We start from the raw sequence: 23,799 nt of genomic DNA, 5'->3' as shown, positions 1-23,799 counted from the left end.
TCTGGCATCAAAAACACTTCAGCTGAACAATTCATTGCAAGCTTCTGTGGAAAAAAAAGTCAAAAGCATTACCGGACTGGCTCTTTCACCACAGGCAAAAAGGTATCTGAAAACAACTTCAAAGAGGTCACAGAGACACAGAAATCATCAAAAAACAGCCAAGTTCAAGACCCGCAGAAAAAATAATCGAGCAAAGCTGGAATATGCTTATCATCAAGCCCGCAGTTCAGGCCAGTATTCGGACGAGTACGTGAAAGGACAACTTGATGAGGCTCCATCAGCAAAACAGTGTTTCTAAAATTTAATGCCTTAGAAACATGGCGGTTGTTCACCTACAAGGAAAAGAAACAGAAAAAAAGGGAAAGAGCACCGTCACATTCATGGCAGAATGTCTGATGATGGCCTGATGCCGGCCGAAACGGAAAGAGCTCTTGAACATTTACTGAAACTAAAATAATACATAAACAACAATAACAACAACAAGAACCAAAACAACAGGCATAACTAGTATCCATCTCAAATTCATTGTAATACAAACATTGCCCTGTAAATTAAAAAAAATAACAGAAAATTAAAACTATAGTCAATGTGTTGATAAATGCACCAGACAGTCTGCTAAGCGGTGCCCTGCCACATCAAAATGCCCATAACACCTAGAATGAGAAAAACAATTTTTCCTTAAATTATTTGTACTGTTTCCCTCAAAAACAAGGTGTTTAACATTTATGCACAGTTTATTATTGCACAAATGTGATGCCTGTTGACTGCCTGAAATATCAAAATCTCTATAATGAACCATTAATGCAACACGGTGACTGGTTCGTGTTCTATAACCGGCAGACGGTGGGTCTCTTGGATCTCTGTAACGAAACTGGCCGTAGCCAAATTTGTTAATACAACCAGTCCAAAATATACATTCTCCATTTTCATGCAAGTCACTGTTGATCTGCAGTTTGTTGCGGCAATGTTCCAGTAGGTCATCCATCCTAAAAAAACTGTTCGAAAAACTGATACACAAAAATAGTGATTTTTTTTAAAAAGTAAACAAATTAATTTTTCTCTATTTTTTTTTTAAATTAATAAAATCTGTCTGATTTTCTCTTATATAGCCCGGTTAATAGTCTTTTTCTTCTTGAAAGTCTTTGCGCTATTGCAGACGACTGAATAATCAAAGGGAGATGACTGTTACTTAATTTAAATGAAAATTTAACTATTAAATTTTTAAAAATTCAATAAAATTAAAATTTCACAAACCTTGATAAAATCCTTTTAGCCACTGGTTTTTATTGTTATCAGCTACTAGTGTGTGAAGTTTCATAGCTGTAAACCCTTTGGTTGCTGAGATATTCAAAATTAACTTTTTCCCATATAGGTGTCGGCCCGGTACAATTTCTTCTTCTTTGCTGTATAGTAAAACAAGCAACTTCTGACATGGATTGTGACTTTCACAACAAAATTGCAGCATTGACAGTCCTGTACTTCTGAAGAATGACCCTGTTCCAGTCAATATAGCTTAGAAAATCACTATCATCAACGATGAACTTTTTTGCTACACATCAAAGTTTTAAGTCCATGTTTATATTTCCAATACACATCTGTCATGTCTACCAGTCTGGAGTAGTTTTTTAATCCATCCGCACAGGAATATAGTCCTGAAAAACACAGACAAAACAACTGTTAAAGACATCAGAAATGGCACAAAATGCACACAGTGTCAGTAAATACATTTAAAATATAACATGTCAAAGTAGGGATGGCTTTAAATTGGGAACTTCAAAATTTCAAAGAACTACTTCCTAGGATACAACGACCCGGAAGTACTTCAATACCGGGGTGACACCGTATGGAAAATATTGACGTTTCCGGTACCAGTGTAACTTAACGGGGAATAGAAACGTGTATGTAATAATACTTACTTTGTCAAATATTTATATTTTCCAGCCATCATACCATGAAAGCTGTGTCATTTCACTGTATTCCAATACACTATAACTCTTGTTCATTTCTACTGAATAGGATAGCACAGATGAGTATTTCATCTGGAATATCTAATAGTGATGAAGGAAAAATTATGCACAAGTTATTAACAAAAATGCTATTTGGTACAGAAGTATGGTGATTCCGAATTATTATGATCTAAATGTTTCATCACATGTACATAATTAGCTAAGTCTACTTCAGTTTCCTACTAAGCATTGGCAAACAGCATACATAGATTTTTTATTCATATAAAGAGAAACATTTATTCAAAGAAAGAATTAATGTTTGACACTTTTATGAAAAATAAACTGCATTGAGGTAGTTCTACATGTTTGATAAACCGAAAGTTATGGCGTAACGTCATATTTCCATAAAACGTAGTATAAAGATTGAATTCGGCATACAGAAATAATTTTATGAATTAATTGCAGTTAATTTATTACAATGGCACTTTTGCTAAATTTCTAAAGTCAAAATATGATATTAAAACTTATGACATGCTAAATTAATCAAAATAATGTCTTAAAATTAATGTGAAATGTCCGGTTACATTAATCGTCGACAGATATCTCAAAAATATGCACAAGGACCTATACATTTTATTACTTCTACTCCCCCTGGTGTCGGCGTCGGTATCGGCGTCACACCTTGGTTAAAGTTTTGCATGCAAGTACATATGGCTGTCATTTAAAGGCATATAGTTTTAAAACTTTGTTTTTCTTTTTTTAGGTCAATTACCAACCTAACTGGATCAAGTCCCATAACTATGACATTTACTTTTAAGAAATAATGCCCCCTTTTTGACTTAGGAAATCCTATGCAAGTTATTATCTCCAAAACTAATGCAGATATTGAATTGAAATTTTACATGTGTCTTCGGGGTTATAAAACTAGTTAATAGCACCAAGTCCCATAACTCTGACCTGCATTTTGGACAAATTATGCTCTCTTTTGGACTTAGAAATTCCTGGTTAAAGTTTTGCATGCAAACACATACAACTATTACTTAAAGGCATATAGATTTGAAACTTATTTTTTCTTTTTTCTAGATAAATTACCAACCTCACTGGGTCAATTCCCTTAACTCTGGTCTGTATTTTGGGCAAATTATGCCACTTTTTGGAAAATTTGGTTAAAGTTTTAAATAAGTTGCTATTTGTAGAACAAGACATATTAAATTGAAACTTCTCATGTACCTAGAGGTTATAAAGCTAGTTAATTGCATCAACTCTGACATGATTTTTGTCAAATTATGTTCCCTTTCAAACTAAAAACTTAAAGTTTGGTATGCATGTTACTATCTCCAAAACTAATGCAGATACTGGATTGAATCTCTATAGATATTTTAACATTTATGGTAATATTTTGCTGCTTCTGGGAAATAGTTCGAATAGTCAAGCATTGGCTGTCTTACGGACCGCTCTTGTTTTATCAAATTATAGGCCATGTCTTTATTTACAGGTCTGAGAAGTTTCATCAAAATCTACATTGTAGAACAATTTCTATTTGCGGAAATGTTATGAAAGTTATGATTTTCCCAAAGACTCCCATTATGAAATATTGCGTGAGGTCCCTATTTTTAAAATCAGTCTATGAAAAAATCAAGCACACAACCCTATCTTTTTATTTGTGGTTTCTAGGTTTGTTCTTAAGTTCAGTAAAATCAGAGTTTAATCAAATTCTACTTTGTAGAAATTATTTCTATCCGAATGTGCAGAACTACCTTAACACATGAAATATTTACTTTAATGCATATTAGTTTAAACATATTTTATTCATCATTATCATATATTATTAATATTATATAATACAAAATACTTGTACATGTATCGACCGAAATGGATTGAACTGGAAGCAAAATGCTAATAAAAGCTCTATCCTAATGTATGCTAGATATCGGTACATGGGGTAGTAATGGGGTATAAATGTTTGAAATGTAGAACAACAACAAGAAAAAAACAACATGTAACAAAAATTAATGAGGGAAGGTGAGGGATGTATGGAATTGCTGGTAAAACTAGTAAGAAACAAGAGAGAGTGGGGGCCGACCGGGTGTTTGTTTCCGAGTTGGTAGTCTTTACATATTTGTTTTTACGGGAAATGTCGAAGCAATTTGATTTGTCAATGTATCTGTGAACAATAAGAAAGATCTGTTCGTTTGCAGTGTCAGAGAGTTTTGTGTTTCCAAAGAGGGTATTGAAGTGAATACTTATGCCATTTACCAAATCTGGACGCAGATTCTGATAAAGCGGACACTCGAGAAAAAAGTGACGAGCAGTCTCCCTATGACCACACTCCCAGAGAGGTAAAGTAATAATGCTTTTTGTATACAGATCGTCTAATAGTGAACTACAGTTAGTTCGGAGGCGAGTGTGCATTACCCGAGTCCTACGTTTACCGGGATAGACATTTGAAGGGTGGAAAAGGTGCATTTCAAAAGTAGTCATGCATGGTGGGAGAGCTACGGACATCAACAGGGAGGTCGTTGAAAGCTTGTGTAGTAGAAGGCTCAAAAGAATTGTAGTAAAGAGTTGTTCGAGTTCTTGGTACTCTGAAGTCATCTCGGTTGCTGAGTTTGTATGTTGGATTTTGAACCAGTTGAGGACACAGAGCAGATAGATATGGAGGAACAAGGTTTTGAGTCATTAACTTCACCATACTCTAGAATAGGTTGAATATCATTAAAGATGTATATATTGTTTCGAGGGAATGGCGGTCATGGACAAATTTAAACTTTCGCATCACAATTATGCACTGGTAAGCTTTCCCTACAGTGTAGCCGATGTGACAATGTCATTTAAAATCGGCAGAAAGAACCACGCCAATTAAGGTGCTTATGACTTGTAACCAATTGAATAGTCTCGTTGCTCATTTGTAAGCTTTGGTCTCTGGTACAAGTTTTATGGATAAAAATCAATGATTCAGTCTTCTTCGGGTTGAATTTTATCAACCAAGTGTTAGCCCAATTTGAAATTATAAGTTAATAAATCAAAATTTAGAGTACGTAAAGCGGAGAGGATCCTCAACTTCTAGAAAGAGATTCGTATCGTCGGCGAAGAGATTGATGTCAGCCTGTATATTGAAGACAATGTCATTTATATACGTCGATCAATCCCTGTGGTACCAAGGCATTAATGACATTCCATTTGGAATGAGCACCGGGTATGACAACAGATGTCTTCAACCAGAAAGATAAGAGGAAAACCTGGAGAGTAGCGAACAATTTATGCCCATCGTTTAAGTTTTATCAGCAAACCCTTGTTCCACACTCGATCAAATGCTTGAATGATATCGCAAAATACTGCTCTCACTTCCTTACCAGAATCAATGATCTCTGCCAAGAAGTTACACAGATAAGTAAGTTGTTATGGTCGAGTCACCTGGGATGAGTCCTGATTGAGTGAAGATTTGAAATGTAAGATTACGGAAGGTGTGTTTGAAAACAATCCATCAAATTCCTTTCCAAGCACAAAGAGTAGACAGATAAGGCGATAGTTTCCTGGAACAGATTGATCGCCAGCCTTAAAGATTGGTGTAACAAACGCTTCTTTCCAAGAGTCGGGAAATAAAGATGATGTTAGCGATTGGTTAAACAGATCTGCAAGTGCTGAAAATAATTTAATACAGAGCTATTTGATGCAATCAGAACCAGCGGCTTTGGCAAGAGGTAGTGATTTCAAGACAAGCATGACTTCGTCAGGCGATATTCGAAATATGGCTTTGTGGAAGAGGGGGGCGTGTCAGCATATAGAGCACGTGCCAAGTTCTCCAGCTCACTAAGAAGGTAAGGGTTTAAGGGTTTGGTCTCTAAAGTAGTCATTGGGTATGTCTGCTTTCGAGTTTTCATCCTCAGCAATGGCATCGCCGTCTTGAAGGGAAGGAATAGATGAAGAAGTTGACAGTTTGATGAACGATTTAAGACAAGTTCACCAGGCCCCAATTTCACAAAAAACCTTAAGTAATTACTTAGTTAAGTCTGTTATTTTAAAATCATGCTATTGCTTAAGCTTTTGTTATTTAATGTTGATTTTTTTATACCAATGTATTTATAGCTAAATTAAACTATGGTTAGTAGTATTTGTCTGCAGTACTTCTTTCAGTCACGCAAATACGATATTTCTATTTAAGCACGAGATAACGAACTTAAGTATTTGCTTAAGTATTATTCTTACTTTTGTAATTCATATTCTGAAAAATTCAGAATTGTTTTGTTCTGATCTATGAAATAGTCATGTACGGGTCTGATATTGATGAAAAAGTCAACATTGAAGACGCATAAAGGGCAAAAACAAGCATTTTAAATAAGAGACTCAGCTAAGCAATTACTTGAGATTTTTCGTGAAATTGGGGCCAGGATTTTGAACTGTGTTGAGTTGTTTTGAGATTAGTTGTGCATGTGTTTGACTTTAGATTGTCTGATAATGTTTGTTATTCCATTGCAAAGTATTCTAAATTTCAATCTATCATTTTTCTATGTTTATGCGTTGTTCTGTAATATCTACGCCTTTTTCTGGTGAGTTTTTTTCACGTCTGGAGGAAACCAGGGTGGGTCATTTGGTCTGATTGTAACATCTTTTTTTTGGAAAACATGCTTTGGAAATGCTTATTATAGTGTCTGTGATTTTTTCTATATATGTTTTTATGTTTGTATGTCGTAGTTCTTGCTAATTTGTTCTTGCTGCCTGTTCTCGCAAGAGTTCGTAGTTGCCTTTGTCACCTACCATATGTGCCGCTTAAGTGAAGAAGAATTTTCTGTAAAGTATGTTGGGTCTGATATATTCGTACATTATGAGAGAGAAAGTCGCTGACACAAACTGCTGATCTTCCTAGATACATTTGGGCATGTTGTTGTTCAAATCACCAGTGATTATATCTGGTTTACAGCAAGATGTTAGAGTCTTCAACGAGAGAATGTTCAGCAGCTGTGGTATTTGGTAGATGGTACTGGGTAATTCAAAGGCCACAATTTTGAAGTACCTGGGCCGATTTGGATTTATCGAACCTGGCCGAGAACTTATGGTCAAGCACACTTTGTTCAAGTTTGGTGAAACTGGATGAGAAATGTTTGACTTGGAGTGAGGACATGAGTAAAAAGGCCGATTTTCGGTTATTAAAGGGCCATAACTCCAAATTGCTTAGACCGATTTGGCTAGTTATCGAACTTGGTCTTATGTCGAACACATTTTGTTAAAGTTTGGTGAAGATTGGATGAAAAATGTTTGACTTAGAGCACGGACAAGCTTTGTGACAGACAGACAGACACACAGATATAAATGCAAAAGTTTGTGCCGGATTGTGCGCGTGTGTGCGTTGGCATCAGTATAAATATTATATGTAAGTGTGTGTGTGTGTGTGTGTGCGTGCGTATGTGTGTGCGTTTGTGTGTGCGCGTGGATGTGTTGGCATCAGTATAATAATTATTATTGTATTCTTGAGTACTGTGGTACAATAGGACATTTTTGATGAAATTCACAAATTTGAATAATTAAATACGCTTTACAAAATTTGCAAGTACGCAATTATTTACAAGTTTAGATAATTTATACAGTTCTGAGATGGGTTTTAATGATTGGTTTTGTGGTTTTAAACTGATGGAAGGGTATACCCTGTATCTAGATTTAGCATACATATTGAAAGCATCGATTACTTAATAAGTGTTATTAAATACATGCATATTAACATAAAATACGGTTATGTTATGAGAATTGTCATACATTTTCGCTAAAAATATAAAATGCAAAACGACAAATAAACAATCATCATCGTATGACATGTAAATAGTTTGATCCTACATTTACTATACCAGTAGCATTTAAGTGGTTCGCTGATAAATGAATATTTTTTGTAGAAGAGCAAACAAAGTCAATGTTTTAATACAATCAAGAGCATTTCTTTCAAGACATGACATGATGATTTTGAAACTTTTCCGTATCTACAGCAGTTTCACTGTGAAAAATAGCACTAGACTTGTTCTTACCATTTACATACTCGAATCAGAGATAAACAATAATCAACTGAATTTTACAGGGCATTTAAAGTTCAATTTATCAAAGATCATTGGTGCAACATAATTATTCACGATAGTACAAGGAATAATCTACATCGTACGAAGGGAGATAAACAACAGATGTATACGTCTCAATTTTGTTACAATAATTTTCCTTCGACATTTCGTATTATGTGGTAAAAAGCACCAAAACGTGGTTAGTACTATACTTATGCTTCTATTAAATGTCATCTTTTGTGATATGGGAAAGACTTAACCTAAAATTTAAATGTTCAGAAGTTCAAAATGTATTCGTAAATTCATCTATAATCTAATAATAGATAGTATTCATTCGAACAGCAGTGCGCTAAATGCTTAAGATTGACAATTTGCAATGAACATCATATTACACTTAGTAACAAAAGTTTGTATCAATCACTATATTTAGGTATTATAAGGCACTAAATCTGCTTCAGACTTAATCCGGATTAGTTCCGTTGGAGCGTCCTTGTTGTTGTAGTCTGCGCCTTCTGCAAGCTTCTTGGCGAGTACTTGACCATCAGTTGACCAAGCACCCATGAATTTGCCCTGCTAAGCTATCCGGATCAGTTCCATTGGAGCGTCCTTGTTGTTGTGGTCTGCGCCTTCTGCAAGCTTCTTGTCGAGTACTTGACCATCAGTTGACCAAGCACCCATGAATTTACCCTGCTGGGCTAGTTTACGAGCAGCATACCACAATAAAGCACGTTTGCGTTTAAGAGGCTCATTTACAAAGGTACCACGGTGACCGAGCTTTTAATCCTTTAAACGTGTGCGTTTCTTATAGAGTTTCTGCCGATTTCTGTACGAAGTGAATTTCACGAGAATCTCCGGGGTCAATGATTCTTGGCCTTTCCAACTCTGTAACATCTGCCGATTTCATCAGGTGTAAGTTCAGTTTTAAAGGCATCACAGATTTTCATAACTAGGTCATCGGGGACTTCTTTGTCTTTCTCCACGACACCAGAAATTCTCACAAAATTCCTATGTCTGTACTGTTGATCAGCCTTGCGCTGATTTTCCATCTTAGAGACATGTTGTTTCAACTCAATATTTTCTTTTCTAATTATATGATTCTCAGTTTCAAGTTCATTGATTCTTGTATGAAGCCAGCCGACGACACCGTCAACTATGTCTTTCCCAGCGGAATTCTCAGTACCACGTAATACACTCAATATTTTACTTTCAAGTCTTAAAGCCAAAGCATCAAGCGATTCTAAATCCGATTGAGACTTTACTAGACAAGATAATTGGCTCTGGAACTGTAGAAAGCTCTGTATCTAATGATTTGTCTAATGATTCATCAAATGATGCACCCAGCTTTTGTGATTTAACATCAGATTTTAAGTTTATATCGGCTGATGTTGAGTCCCTTTTATGATAACTGTATATTTATTTGCCGAGGTGTATTAAACATGTGCGCGCTATTTATGTAGCGAAATGTAGTTTCAAAATAATTTGGCGTGTGCAAAGTTTCAAAGTATCGAAAAGTTTGACTCGTTTCTCGAATAAGATAACGTAATGTCACAAAGTCAATCGACATATTTCAACATATATTTGTTCCGTACATAAAATGAATGATAAAAAGGTTATCATTAAAGCACATACAGGCTGGCTCAGTATAAGAAAATATATGAAAGTAGCAAACTGCATAAGTAGATGCTTAAAGTTGATGCAAGGTTTACATACATGCTAAGAAAGAGGGATAAAACCAGATTGCATTACTAATCTTAATCAATGGTTAAGACAAGATAACGTAATTGGGAAGCTAAACATAAATACAAGAGAGTGCTTCCTAATAGAGATATAGTTGTGACACACTATTATATCTAAGTAATTAAAAGTAAGGGATATGTCTGCATCAGCAGCAGCTATTCTGATGCAAACAGATACATATAGTAAATTAACAAATCATTATTTAATAAGAACTATTAACATCTTTCTGGCAGATAAGATATATGCATAAGAAAACTTCTTCATTTTTGTATCAATTATTCTGCCAATTTACAACCACTCTAGGGATACATGTTTATTTCACATGATGGCTTTGCTTTCAGTTTTTCATAAAGGTATTTCCTTGTTCATAACTCAAAAGTAAAGTAGATCTACCTTGTTTGTTTTCAAACTTACTTGTAGCTTTTGTGAAGTTGACCAATTCCAGTTTCAGACTGTAACAGTATTTTCTTTAGTGTCAAGTTTGGTTGAAACGCAAAAGTGTTCACAGAACTATTGCTTTGTGTATTTTCCAAAGTGGATGTATAGTAGTGTACCAGTGCTTCACTGGTCTTAGATATGATGTATAGGGCATTGGTTTTATTTCCTTTCTCTAACGTGTTCACACTATCTTGAAGATCCTCAGTATCTTGTAACAATATGTCAAATCTTGTTGCTATATCATCAATTCTAGCCGACTCTTCAGCAAATAGAACATCAGCTAGTTCTTGAAGTTGGACAAACATACTGTTGACTTCTTGATGAAACTTCTTAATTTCATCTTTAACAGTGGTTTTGTTCTCAAGGATCTTCTTTTTGTTTGTTTTAGCTCCGTCAGTTATCTTCTTGAAATTCTCTTTAACAGTTTTCAGTGAATCTACAAGTAGTTTATATTCGTTACAAGTGACATATTTGTCACAGACATAAGGAATGTAGTCCACCTTGCAGTTTCGTGATATACAGGGAATGAAGCCTGAGGTTGGGTGTTTCCTGTGGCCGAAAGTTATACAGGCACTGCAGCCAAAGGCATGGTGTTGATGGCAGAAGTATTCTATCAGATTCCCACTATGCCACCTACATTCTTCGATCAGGTCATGTTGGTTATGACTCTGTGACATAGGCATTTTACTCTTATCTAAAAGTACATGATGTCTGCATGGTGCCGGCTTTCTGTGAGTTTGATAGCAGCTATCACACAAGTGTTCCGCACAATCCTGGCAGTATCCATGTGCAGGTACGTTTAAACCATCTTGCTGACATGGTTGACAATAGAGCTGCACATCATCCTGGGACCCAGACATTGTTTTTGTATTGGATGAATCTTTTCTCTTCCCAGACACTTCCATATTTACTTCCAAGTCACCTGTAAATGTTTAATAGAAAACTATATATAAAAATGATAGCTTCAGATATTGCATGTCTGTAAATACTTATTTCGGATGGTATTTGAGTGCAGAGATCAAACATGATAAACTCTATAACGATATTGTGTTAAGGTAGTGGACTGGTAATGGTAACATGCATATTCCATTAGCTTACATATTCTTCGCAAACAATTCCGGCATTCTCCATTTGTTATTCCAATTTCCTGTTATAGTAGAGGGATGTCGAAATACCGTAGCATACAGAGATACGTTATTGTATGAAAATTGTTGATTGTCATTACGGGTAGATAGATAGGTTTATTTCGGCAAAGGATAATATTTACATGATTAACAACACAATATAGAATAAAACAATAAACACCATTAAATACTATATTATGCAAAAGAAAACCATGACATGCTCCAATACAAAGGATAACGCAGTAGAGAACAAGCTCTTATTTCCATTGTGGTCCGAAGCATTAGTGGTATGACATAGAGTGGAAAAAGATATTATTTGAATTTAAAAAATGCATCTTTATCACAAATTGCAATTATCAAGTTGAAATTATCACAGTCAGACTATCACAAATTTATCACATTAATTGTAACTAAAAGTATAAAAAATACCTTATCATTTATCTTTGATAAACCATCAAAAGAAACGAAACTGTTAAAACGGTTCTGATAAATGTTGAAAAGAAAGAGCATATCATGGCAACATAAGTGACTATATAAGATAAAAAAGGAGAAGATTCCTGAGCCAAAACCTATACATTAAACAATAAAAATGCATTAAAACAAGTTAAAAAGAAAACATTCGAAAATCAGTGAATACTTTGCATTAAATGACTTTTGATAGCTATCTTAAATGACTGATACTTGTTAACTTTAGTGATAGCTATTGGAAGACATTTCCAAAGTTAAGAACCAATGAAACTAAAACATTTCGAACCTTGGCCTTTGACTTTTAGAAGACAGTAGCCACCTTTTTGACTATGTCTTGTACTAAGTGTATGTATAGAATGTTGAGGAACAAACAAATCATCCAAATAATCTGGGGTTAGTTTGTTTTTAACCTTGAAGATATGACACAGCATGATTTGTTTAATTCTCTTGCTAACTGGTAACCAAGTTATGGACTTAAAATGATCAGGATCTACATGGACTCTTAAGTCAAGATTAAGCAAAAATCTCAATAACTTATTTTGAGTTGTTTGTAACTTGTTTTTGAATACTTGAGTTAAACCGTTATATCAGACAGAGCAAGCGTAATCAAAATGACAACAGAATTAAGGACATTACAAGCAGGTTTTTTTTTGGTATGTTGAGTAAGAACATCTTTCTTACGGTATAGAAATTTTAACCTGGCATTGACTTTTTTAATGAGTCGGCCATAGAACCAAACGACAATTGCTGGTCTATAGTAACCCAAAAATAGGTTCAAAATAGGTTGTTCAATTATTAAATATTTAACTATTAAATTAGATTTATTTCTGTAATTAATATCACGTATTTTTGCTTGAACATATTTTTGCCCTTTGCTTTAAATTATTGAAGGCCAAACCATTTTTCCAACAACTTTTGGAACGCACTTACCCTCATATTCAAATATATAACTTAACAGAATATCTTTTAAAAGAATGATGTAGACTTACCAGAACAACAAAAAATAGCATGATACTGCAATTTAAAGGGCTCTATGAAGCTTTATTTAAAAGCTGAAAATGAAGAACATTGATAGCTCTTTCTGTATTTGAAATTTGTTTCAAAACAGAAATCAGTATTTTAACTTAAAAAAAATAAAGTTGATTTTGTATGAATATGATTTAAAAATACATCTAAATTCTTTCTGTTTGACTAACAGTTACATAGTATATGGCATTCCTATTTTATGCATAACAAACACAGCACATAGCTTTCCAATTCAACCTGACAAAGAAAAAAGCTATCATATTTATTGCAAGACTAACAAAGTACAGAACATAGCTTTTATATTTATTGCATGAAGGTCGAAAACTGCTTATTTCTCGTGCGTGCGCCTTTCGACTTTCGAGGTGAATACACGAAGACACGACAAAAGAAGGGCGACAACACAAAGTTTTGATAACGGCCGACACGAAAAGTGATTAATACAAAAGTTCGTGTGTTTGCTATGGGCGCCGTTTTACTATTTTCTAGGCATTTTTTGATATCAAGAAATGATTTCTTGATATCAAAAATTCGATTTCTTGATAAAAGAATTATTTTTGGATATCAAGAAATGATTCTTGATATCAAGAATTCGAATTTCTGATATCAAGAAATCATGAATTTCTTGATATCAAAAAATCGATTTTTTTGATATCAGGAATTCATTTTTTGATATCAAGAAATGCTGTCTATTTTTTGATATAAAAAGATCGAATTTTTGATATCAGGAAATGAATTTTTGATATAAAAAATCGATTTCTTGATATCAGGAATTCGATTTCTTGATATCAGAAAATCTTTATTTGATATCAAAAGATAATTCTTGTTATCAAGAAATTAGTTATATTTTTTGATATCAGGAAATCGAATTCTTGATATCAAGAAATCATTTCTTGATATCTAGAAATACGGACTAGTTTTTGATATCAAGAATTCAATTTCTGGATATCAAGAAATCATTTCTAGATATCAAGAATTCGATTTCTTGATATCAAAAAATCGATTTCTTGATATAAAAAAATGGCCGGTATTTCTTGATATCAAAAGTTCCGCTATTCTAAAAGTATACATGCAATTAGGGATAACCCTTAATCAATTCATTCAGTGCGGGGTATGGAACACCTAGACTGTCTTGACATAATGATTGTCATTTTGTCATGTGCTTTTTCCAATATATTCGGTACAAATCATAATCTTTCTTGTAAATAAAGCAGTTTGTTATGTAGATTTACTAGTTTGTCCGGTACATTTCTTAGTTTATGTTGTGCATTCACTAGTTTGTGCTGTACAATTAATAGTTCGTCGTGCGCATTTTCCAATATATTTGGTAGACAAAACTGTTTGTTATGTACAGTTACTAGTTTGTCCGGTACATTTATTGGTTTGTGACGTCCATACATTAGTTCGTGCTGTCCAATTAATAGTTCGTTATGTGCTTTTCCCAATATGTTCAGTACAAATCATAATTATGATAAGTACCGAACATATTAAGAAAAGCACATGACGAACTATCTGTTGGACAGCACTAACTAGTGAATGCACAACACAAACTAAGAAACTTACCGGACAAACTAGTAAATGTACATAACAAATTATTTAATCTACAAGACAAATTATAATTTGTACCGAATATATTGGAAAATGCACATGCCGAACCATCAATTGTACAGCAAAAACTGGTGAATGCACAACACAAACTAAGAAATGTACCGGACAAACTAGTAAATGTACATAACAAACTACAATCTACAAGAAAGATTATAATTTGTACCGAATATATTGGGAAATGCACATGATGAAGTAATAATCATCATGTCAAGACAGTCTAGGCGTTCCGTAGCGGGGATTATACAATTATATATGGTCCTGTTCACTTTATCTATATTTAGATCGGGAAGTTCCAAATTTTTGATATAAAAAAACAGGCCGGATTTCTTGATATCAAAAAATTGATTTCTTGATATAAAGAAGTCGATTTTTTGATATCAGAAAATCATTTATTGATATCAAGAATTCGATTTCTTGATATCAAGAAATAACACGATTTTTTGATATCAAAAATTCATTTCCTGATATTAAAAATTCTATTTTTTGATATCAGAAAATGGACAGCATTTCTTGATAACAGGAAATGAATTCCTGATATCAAAAAATAGAATTTTTGATATCAGAAAATCGGTTTCTTGATATCAGAAAAAGAATTCTTGATATCAAGAATTCGATTTTTTGGTATCAGAAAATCATTTATTGATATCAAGAATCCGATTTCTTGATATCAAGAAATAATACGATTTTTTGATATCAAAAATTAATTTCGAAAAATCGAATTTTTGATATCAGAAAAATCGATTTCTTGATATCAGAAAATGAATTTTTGATATCAAGAAATTGATGTTCTGATCTCAAGAAATGTGACTGATTTTTTGATATCAAGTAATGATTTTCTGATATCAAGAAATGGAATTCTTGATATCAAGAAATCGAATTTTGATATCAAGAAATGATTTTTTGATATAAAATAATGCCTGTAAAATAGTAAAACGGCGCCCCATAGTTTGCCTCTGAAATTTCGTTATTTCGCCTTCAATGTTTCTTTACTTCGTGTATTCGCCTCGAATGTCGAAAGGCGGACGCACGACAAATAAGCAGTTTTCGGCCTTTCGTGTTTTCGTGTCTTCGACATTTCGACCCGCCGACACGAATAAATATGCATGATTTCAACCTTTCGTGTTTTCGTTACTTTCGATATTTCGCCTCGCCGACACGAACACACGAAATGGCAGAAATCAGCCACCATAATTTTTGGCTTGTGAACAGGATAAAAATCAATATTTGCAATCTATTTTAATTAAACTTGCACATAACTTGTATTGACATAAAATCTCAGTTCCTTTCGAGAACTGGCCAGATCCCATGATAAATTCCAGAGTTATGGCCCTTTAAAAAGACCAAAATTTGCTATTTTGGCTTTTGAACATGATAGAGACCACATTTTGCAATTGATTTTTATCAAGCTTGCGCACAACGTTTATTGGCATAATATCTCAGTTCCTTTCGAGAACTGGCTCCCATCATGGGTTCCAGAGGTATGGCTTCTTTAAAATGGCTAAAATTTACTATTCTTGCTTTAGCAGCCAGGTAGAGACTTCATTTATGGTTTGGTTTGATACAAACTTGCAAAATATCTTAAACAATAATAGATCTTGGATTCCATGATGAATCCGGCAGATCCAATTACAGGTTTCCGAATTACTGCCCCTGAAAGAGCCAAACTTTGTTAATTTTACCTTGTGAACACAATAGAAATGACATTTTACATCCGAGTTTGACCAAACTTACACACAACTTAAGTCACAATAATATCTCGGTTCCTTTCCTAGGCCAAGTTGGGTCATATGGGGTCAAAAAAAGTAGTTCACCACTCAAATAAATAAATAGCTTTTTAAATCTGTAGAGGCCACATTTATGACCCTGCCTTCGTTAAACTTGGTCTTAATGTTTATGTTGATGATTCCAAGGCCAAGTTTAACAGGTGAGCGATATAGATTCATTATGACCCTCTTGTTATGCTTTAAAGACACATCTGACAGTTTCCTATAATTATGTATATAGGCAAACATTTTCCTACAAACAAAATTTCTTTCTCCGATTTTTAATAAATATTTCCAGTTAAAACTTGATTCTCATTCAGTACATACAGTTTAAGGTACAGAACCTCCTTTTAGAAGAGTACTCAATTCCTACCATAAACCTACTTTTACTGCAATTCTTAGGGGGCATAGGTTCAAGCCCTACTGGGACCAAATTTTCTTTCCTTATTTTTTCTTTTTTTTCTAGTAAGTTTTTACTTCTTTCAAGACTTATTATTGATTTCCTGTACAAAAATGGAAAAAGATGAATCTTATAAGCGATTTCTTGGTGTTCAAAGAGAATTTACTACTTAAACAGAAGGGGTAGAGTTACACATCTTTAAAAATATTGAGTTACACGTGGTGAAAGTTCTCTATTTTGCTTTCACTCTTAGATTATATATTGTGGAAGAAATTAAGGTAGGTTCTACGTCTGCCCTAAGGTTATTTTCAAATGGAATAAGCAAAATTCAAAATAGAAACACAGTATTCGACCTTATTTTTTTTTCAATGTTAAAGTATGAATTCTGTCACATTAAATCCGTTTACTTGAGGCACCATAGAAAAAATGATATTGACATTTTTATTTTGTGTTGTGTAATTGTTTACCAATAGTTTGATGTTTCTTTTATTAAAATTAATGGTAAAATGAGTTCTCTGCAAACGTTTTGGATAGTGGCTATCACTTTGAAATTTGTCTCTACATGAGCTTGAGGAGATACCATAAGTTATACAAAATTTATAAAAAACGCCACGGTAAAAGTTGTTTAAAAACTGCAAAATAGTGCAAAACACGGTTACCTTTCAGAATATACCAAGCAAAGGCCATTTTGTAAACATTACTATTAGTGACCTAATACCTTAAAAAAATTCTGTCCGTAGGAAATGTTTTGACTATATACATGAAGGAAGCTGTCAGATATGTCTTTAAACATGGTCAGTGATGTTAGAAATCAACTAACTGATGCTTTAAAGGCATAACCCATTATTTATGTTCATCTTTTGACACAAAAATGATTTCCGAAAGGTCTCAATTAAAACAAGAGCTGTCTGTTGACAGCGCGCTCGACTATTCGAAGAATTGATGGAAGTATGGGGTTAAAATATTACCAGAGATTTTCAGAAAAATGAACAAGAGCTGTCCGTAAGACAGCAAACGCTCGACTATTCGAATTGCTGTCCTAGAAGAAGAAATATTACCCTTAATGGTAGAGTAACTATAGAGTTTCAATCCAGTATCAGCATTAGTTTTGGAGATAGTAAATTGCATGCAAAACTTTAACTAGAAGTTTTAGGTTCACGGGGGACATAATTTGGCCAAAATGCATGTCAAAGTTATGGGACTTTATGCTATAACCTAGCTTTATGACCCTGAAGGTACAGTAAAGTTTCAATTCAATATCTGCATTTGATTTGGAGACAGTAATTTGCATACAAAACTTTAACTAGGATTTTCTAAGTCCAGAAGGAGGCATAATTTGCAAAAATACATAACAGAGTTATGGGACTTGACCCAGTGAGGTTGGTAATTGACCTAGAAAAGAAGAAAAAAATTACAGAGCTATATGCCTTTAAGTAATAGCTATATATGTACTTGAATGCAAAACTTTAACCAAGATTTTCCAAAAGAGGGCATAATTTGGCCGAAATGCATGTCAGAGTTATGGCTCTTGATACTACCACCTAGTTTTATGACCCTAAAGACACATGTGAAGTTTCAAATCAATATCTGCATTACTTTTTGAGATAATAACTTGCATGTGAAACTTTAACCAGGATTTTCAAAAGGGGGCATAATTTGGCCAAAATACATGTCAGAGTTAAGAGACTTGACCTAGTGAGGTAAGAAATTAACCAGAAAAAGAAAAAATATGTTTCACAGCTGAATGCCTTTAAATGATAGCCATATGTACTTGCATGCAAAACTTTAACCAATATGTGACGCCGACGCCGACGCCAGAGAGAGTAGAATAGCTAGACTATTCTTCGAAGCTAAAAATTACCCCCTCCCCCCGCCAAAAAAACCTGGCCTTTTACAGCATGTTACTAGAAACAAAGAATTTTTAGGCCTTACTGCACAACTTACACAGTGCTTAGTGTCTATCTACTTCACAGATTAAAACTAGTTTGTTCATAAGGCGTAAAAAAATTTGTTCGTTTCCGGTATCCCGACCTACCCTAAATTTTTGGCCCGACCCTAAATGTTTTTATTGCCTTGGAGAAATTTTTTTTCAACTTTTTGACAAAAAGTTGCAAAACTGCACCTTTTCTGCTTTAAACATGGTCGGTGATGGTAGAAATCAACTTACTGATGCTCTAAAGGTATAACTCCCTTATTTGTATTCATTTTTTGACACAAAAATAATTTTCGAAAAGTCCCACTTAATAAAAAAATTCCAAAAAAAAAAAAAAGTCCGACATACCTACCCTAATTTTTTTGAGCATGTAACCGGAAACAAAGAACTTTTTAGGCCTAAGTACTGCCTAAAGATTACTGGGTAAATTTTATCCCTTTACATTTCTAACGTGCTGAAGCACTTTTTAAATTTTGAAAAAAAAAACCCCAAAAAACAACAAAACAAAAACAAAAAACAAAACAAAACAAAAAACACCAATCTTAAGGTCTTTGTGACTGTTAATTACTTTCTTAAAATCCAACCGTGCAGTCTGAGGAATTCAACAGAATAGCTTATATATCCTAAAATTGAAATAGATTTAAACCTCACTTACTGTTCCTTTACGCCATGTTTTTCAATGGAGGACTATAGTCGGGTTGCAACCACTTGTAACAAAGGTTTAAACTTCCTTGTTCTATATCTTAAGGAGGTAGCTTATCTTGTTACCAGGGTAAATTGAAATCGTAGAACTGCATCATTTTTTTTTTGTATTTCATATAATTTAATGTTTTAACTGCTACAATTTCAATTCTTTTATCTCTGTCCCTTAAAAATACAATTTTTATCAGGTTTGATAAACATGACCATCCAAAAGTATTTTATATTGAAAGAAGTAAAATATGGACATTTAATTAACACTTTTCTACGGTGGTATGTTAAGGACATACAATTAATTTGTTTAAAGATTAAATTATCTCGTGCGCACGACATCTTATCTTGAGCGATCAGCATCTTATCTCAAGCGATCAACATCTTATCTCGGGCGCTCAACATTTTATCTCGTGCGCACGACATCTTATCTTGAGCGTTTAACATCTTATCGCGTGCGCACGACATCTTATCTTGAGCGACAAACATCTTACCTCGTGCGCACGAAATCTTATCTCGAGCGATCAACATCTTTTCTCGTGCGCACAACATCTTATCTTAAGCGATCAACATCTTATCTCGTGCGCACGACATCTTATCTCGAGCGATCTACATCTTATCTCTTGTGCACGATATCATATCTCAAACGATCAACATCTTATGTTGAGCGATCAGCATCTTATCTCTTGCGCACGACATAATATCTTGAGCGATCAACATTTTATCTCGTGCGCACGACATCTTATCTCGAGCTATCAACATCTTATCTAAATCGATCAACATCTTATCTTGTGCGCACGACATCTTATCTTGAGCGACCAACATCATATCGCGAGCGCACGACATTTTACCGACTTATATTAGGGCCCTTTGTGTGTATTTAGGTCAATAGTAAAACATACGGACAAGTTGATAATTAGGGTCGCGTCTATTCAGCTGTTATTTAAACTTCCCACATGTACATGAACAAGCTTATCACTTCATTTGGGAGAGCAGTGCACATAATTGGTCAGCCTATATTCAAAATTAAATGAACATAACCACTGATGCTTTCTGCATGTTAGAATAGCAACAAATTGCAGGTTGAATTAATTCGCGCAGAAAAGTTATAAAATTGCATGCATGAATTAAGGGAAAACAAGGAAATTCTATAATATATGGGCGAAGCCTACATAGATCTACTAATTTTTTTTTTTTTTTTTTTTTTTTTTTTTTTTTTTTTTTTTTGCGTCATCAATGAATTTTTGCTGCCATTTTTTTTATCAGTTTTCGTTTTAAAATTATAACCCGTGCAAACACGTGAAACGGTTATAAGTATAATCAAAACAAAAGCAGAAACAATGGCAGCCGTATGTTTTAACTGATGATCTGCATTCACACAAAGGGCCTTAATATATATTCATTAGATATCATGCGCTCGAGATAAGATGTTGATAGCTGAGATAAGATGTTGTGCGCAAGAGATAAGATGTTGAATGCTCAAGATACCATGTCGTGCGCACGAGATAAGATGTTGATCGCTTAAGATAAGATGTCGTGCACACTAGATAAGATGTTGATTGCTCAAGATAAGATGTCGTGCACACAAGATAAGATGTTGATCGCTCAAGATAAGATGTTTATCGCTCGAGATAAGATGTTGATCGCTCAAGATAAGATGTCGTGCGCGCGAGATAAGATGTTGATCGCTCAAGATAAGATGTCGTGTGCACGAGATAAGATGTTGATCGCTCAAAATAATATGTCGTGCACACGAGATAATTTTATCTTAAAAAATTAATTGCATGTCCTAAACATACCACCGTACTTTTCAGTGTGTGTGTGTGTGTGTGTGTGTGTGTGTGTGTGGTTTTTTGTTTGTTTGTTTCACTGTTATAGAAGTCTATATAATTTCTATTTTACAAGATGCGCGTTAAAATGTATATGTCACGGGGACTCGTGTTTCCATGGTAAAGCATTTTCTCTCATTTTTAAACAACTATGTACGAAAACGGGTTTTCGACGGCTTCAGTTTTTAATTCTGTTAATTAATTATCAACATAGAATATTTTGGTAATATAATTAGCAAAATACTAAACACTTCATATGATACCCTATTTTTCTTGAAGTTTAAAGTAACCATGGAAACACGAATCATTGCCCTAAGGTCAAAAATGGCCACATCCCTGGTGTGACATGTATATACTATATGCTTATATATAATAAAGATTGAAAATCTTCTTCTCTGATACCACAATAGCTAGAGCTTTGATATTTTGCAAGCAATATAAGGGTTTGACTTTCTACCAAAACATTTCAAATTATTGCCTTAGTGTTAAGAATGGCCATGTCTCTGAGCTGATGGTGTGACATGTACTTAATACAGGCTTATATATAAGAAACTGAAAATCTTCTTTTCTGAATTTATAACAGCTAGAGCCTTGATATTTGGCGCGTGATATCAGGGTTTGATTATCTACTGTGTTCAAAACTTTGCCCTAGGTTCAAAAATGGCTATATTCATGTGTGTGACATGTTGTAACATAAACTAATATTGTTTATTATAGGTCTAAGGTCTGAACACAGGCATCTTTTATATATTTATTTACAGCATGTAGTTTCACTAACATACAAGATTATAGTGCACAATCATATAACAATACATACATTCAAGAAGTAGTAAAGCTCATTAATATTCATGAAGGCGGAGCCTACAGTACATTGACTCGTGTATCCAAACAAATATAAAAGCAACTTTGAATATATTCTTCTCTGAATCAATAGTAGTTATAGAGCCTTGTTATTTATATAAACCTAATTCTGTTCTTGTACCATTATGTTATAAAAACACACTAGAAGTCTTTTACACAGGTGGGCGTTTTCGGGTGACCCTCTTGTTTTGGTTAAAGGTATTTTGGTGCGGAGTTATGCGCCTTTGAATTAAAAAAAAAGATAAATATGCTCGAACTCCACCAGGCGCGTAGCTTGGGCAATTTTCATAATATGCAGAAGACGTAATGGCAGGTGGTGTGTGTGTGTGTGTGTGTGGGGGGGGGGGGGGGGGGGGGGGGGGGGGGGTCGGTGGTACCCCCCCCCCCCCCCTTGATTATTTACCAGTTAATGTGAGATACGCAAATGGTGCATTTTAGCGTGTGTTTGAAGCAAAAACATTGCACTAAAACCGTCTTTGTTAGTTGTCATTATTATTGGGTATATTATTCATTATTCAAGAGATATGCCTGTAAGAAAATGTACGATTTATATAAAATTTCAGGCTTAAACATTACCATTGGGTAGACATTTTACAATCAATATTCAATCATAAAAATTGTTAAAAACATGGCGCGATTATTGATATATATCTCGATCAATATCTTAAACCAAATATTACAAAAAAATCTTGATTAGACATTTTTTTAGAATGTTGTTAAAGGTCTTCTGAAATATAATACATATAATTTAGTACCTATAAGGCCAATGAAAAAACTAAAATCACCTATTATAAACAAGGAACATGTTTATCTCACTGTGTACTGTAATATCTTATGACTTGTACCGGTGTCAAACATTGGCAATACGCGTAAGATTTTACTAGGTGTAATTATTTGATTACTTTAATATTTTATTTTGTACAACATTTTGACCATGGGATAATTGATAATTCCATACATTTAAGTACAATTATAAAATAAGTATATCTATGATACCTGAAAATAACGTAATAATTATTATGCGTGACAAACTACGTCTGCAGTGTTATACAAATTGTCCTATTGAAAAGCTTTTACCATTGAAAATGTCTCTTTGCCAATTTCTCAATCAACAGTTTATCAATTTTTGAAATTGCATTATAATTTTATTATAAAAATTCGACTCCTCAAACCGTTTGTGTAGACGGCGCAGGGGCGGATCCAGGATACTTTTCCCGGAGGGGTCCACGTTGGAGTAGGTGCGGGAGGGGTGTCTCCCTCCTGCTGGTTAGGGTGGGGGCCTCCATCGGAAAATTTTTGTTTCTCGAGGATAATGGAGAGCGAATTTCGAGCGTTTTAGAGTAAGAAAAACAAGAATCTGAATCCCATCAAAATATAATCATCACTTCGAAAATTAGAAATCCAATTTTATTTTGCAAATTTTCTTATGATATGAAAACGAGCATAGTTGGAGAACGGATGAACAAGGTTGAAAAAATCATTATTGGACTTGACTAAGCTTAAGCCTCCTGCCAATGACTCGCCGACGTATAAACTACGGAATCCTGTTTCCGCCATCGACTTTTCGACCAGACAGATACGCAAAAACTTGAAATTAAGCATCTAATTTCAACTTTTCGCGCTAAAAATTTACCGCGAAAAGTCGAAAACTTGAAGTTTTTAACACGACAATTGTCGTGCAAACGTCAACATCTCGATCTAGAATCAAGCGCGAAAAGTAGAAATTTAAAAGCCTTAACTTCAACTTCTCGCGCAAAGATGTCTCACGAAAAGTAGAAATCTTGAAGTTTTTGACCCGAGAATTGTCGTGCAAACATCAACTTGTCGACCCATAATCTAGCGCGAAATGTTGAAATTAAGTGGCCTATCTTCTGCTTTTATATAGGGAAAAACTTTAGGCAGTAAGTAGGAAAGCTATGTGCTGTGTTACTCAGGCAATAA

General features: G+C 34.2%; 1 protein-coding gene across 1 annotated transcript; it reads right to left on the bottom strand.

The window, feature by feature from the left end:
* Positions 1–1,838: 1,838 nt before the first annotated feature.
* LOC123549633 (E3 ubiquitin-protein ligase TRIM33-like) lies at positions 1,839–19,168 on the bottom strand. Its single transcript, XM_053545148.1, has 2 exons — positions 19,134–19,168; positions 1,839–11,081 (listed from the first exon to the last, which is right to left on the bottom strand). Exon 2 carries the CDS (start codon positions 11,062–11,064, stop codon positions 10,132–10,134), a length of 933 nt encoding a protein of 310 aa, XP_053401123.1. The 5' UTR covers positions 11,065–11,081; positions 19,134–19,168; the 3' UTR covers positions 1,839–10,131.
* Between the last annotated feature and the right edge of the window lie 4,631 nt (positions 19,169–23,799).

The sequence above is a fragment of the Mercenaria mercenaria genome, chromosome 6 (genome assembly GCF_021730395.1).
Source record: "Mercenaria mercenaria strain notata chromosome 6, MADL_Memer_1, whole genome shotgun sequence".
In the NCBI taxonomy this organism is placed as follows: domain Eukaryota; kingdom Metazoa; phylum Mollusca; class Bivalvia; order Venerida; family Veneridae; genus Mercenaria; species Mercenaria mercenaria.
The sequence above is the reverse complement of the archived record's forward strand: the minus strand, read 5'-3'. Positions and strand labels throughout refer to the sequence as shown.

Excerpts from the sequence above, each read along its gene's own strand:
- LOC123549633 (XM_053545148.1), bottom strand. The coding sequence starts at position 11,064 with ATGGAAGTGTCTGGGAAGAGAAAAGATTCATCCAATACAAAAACAATG.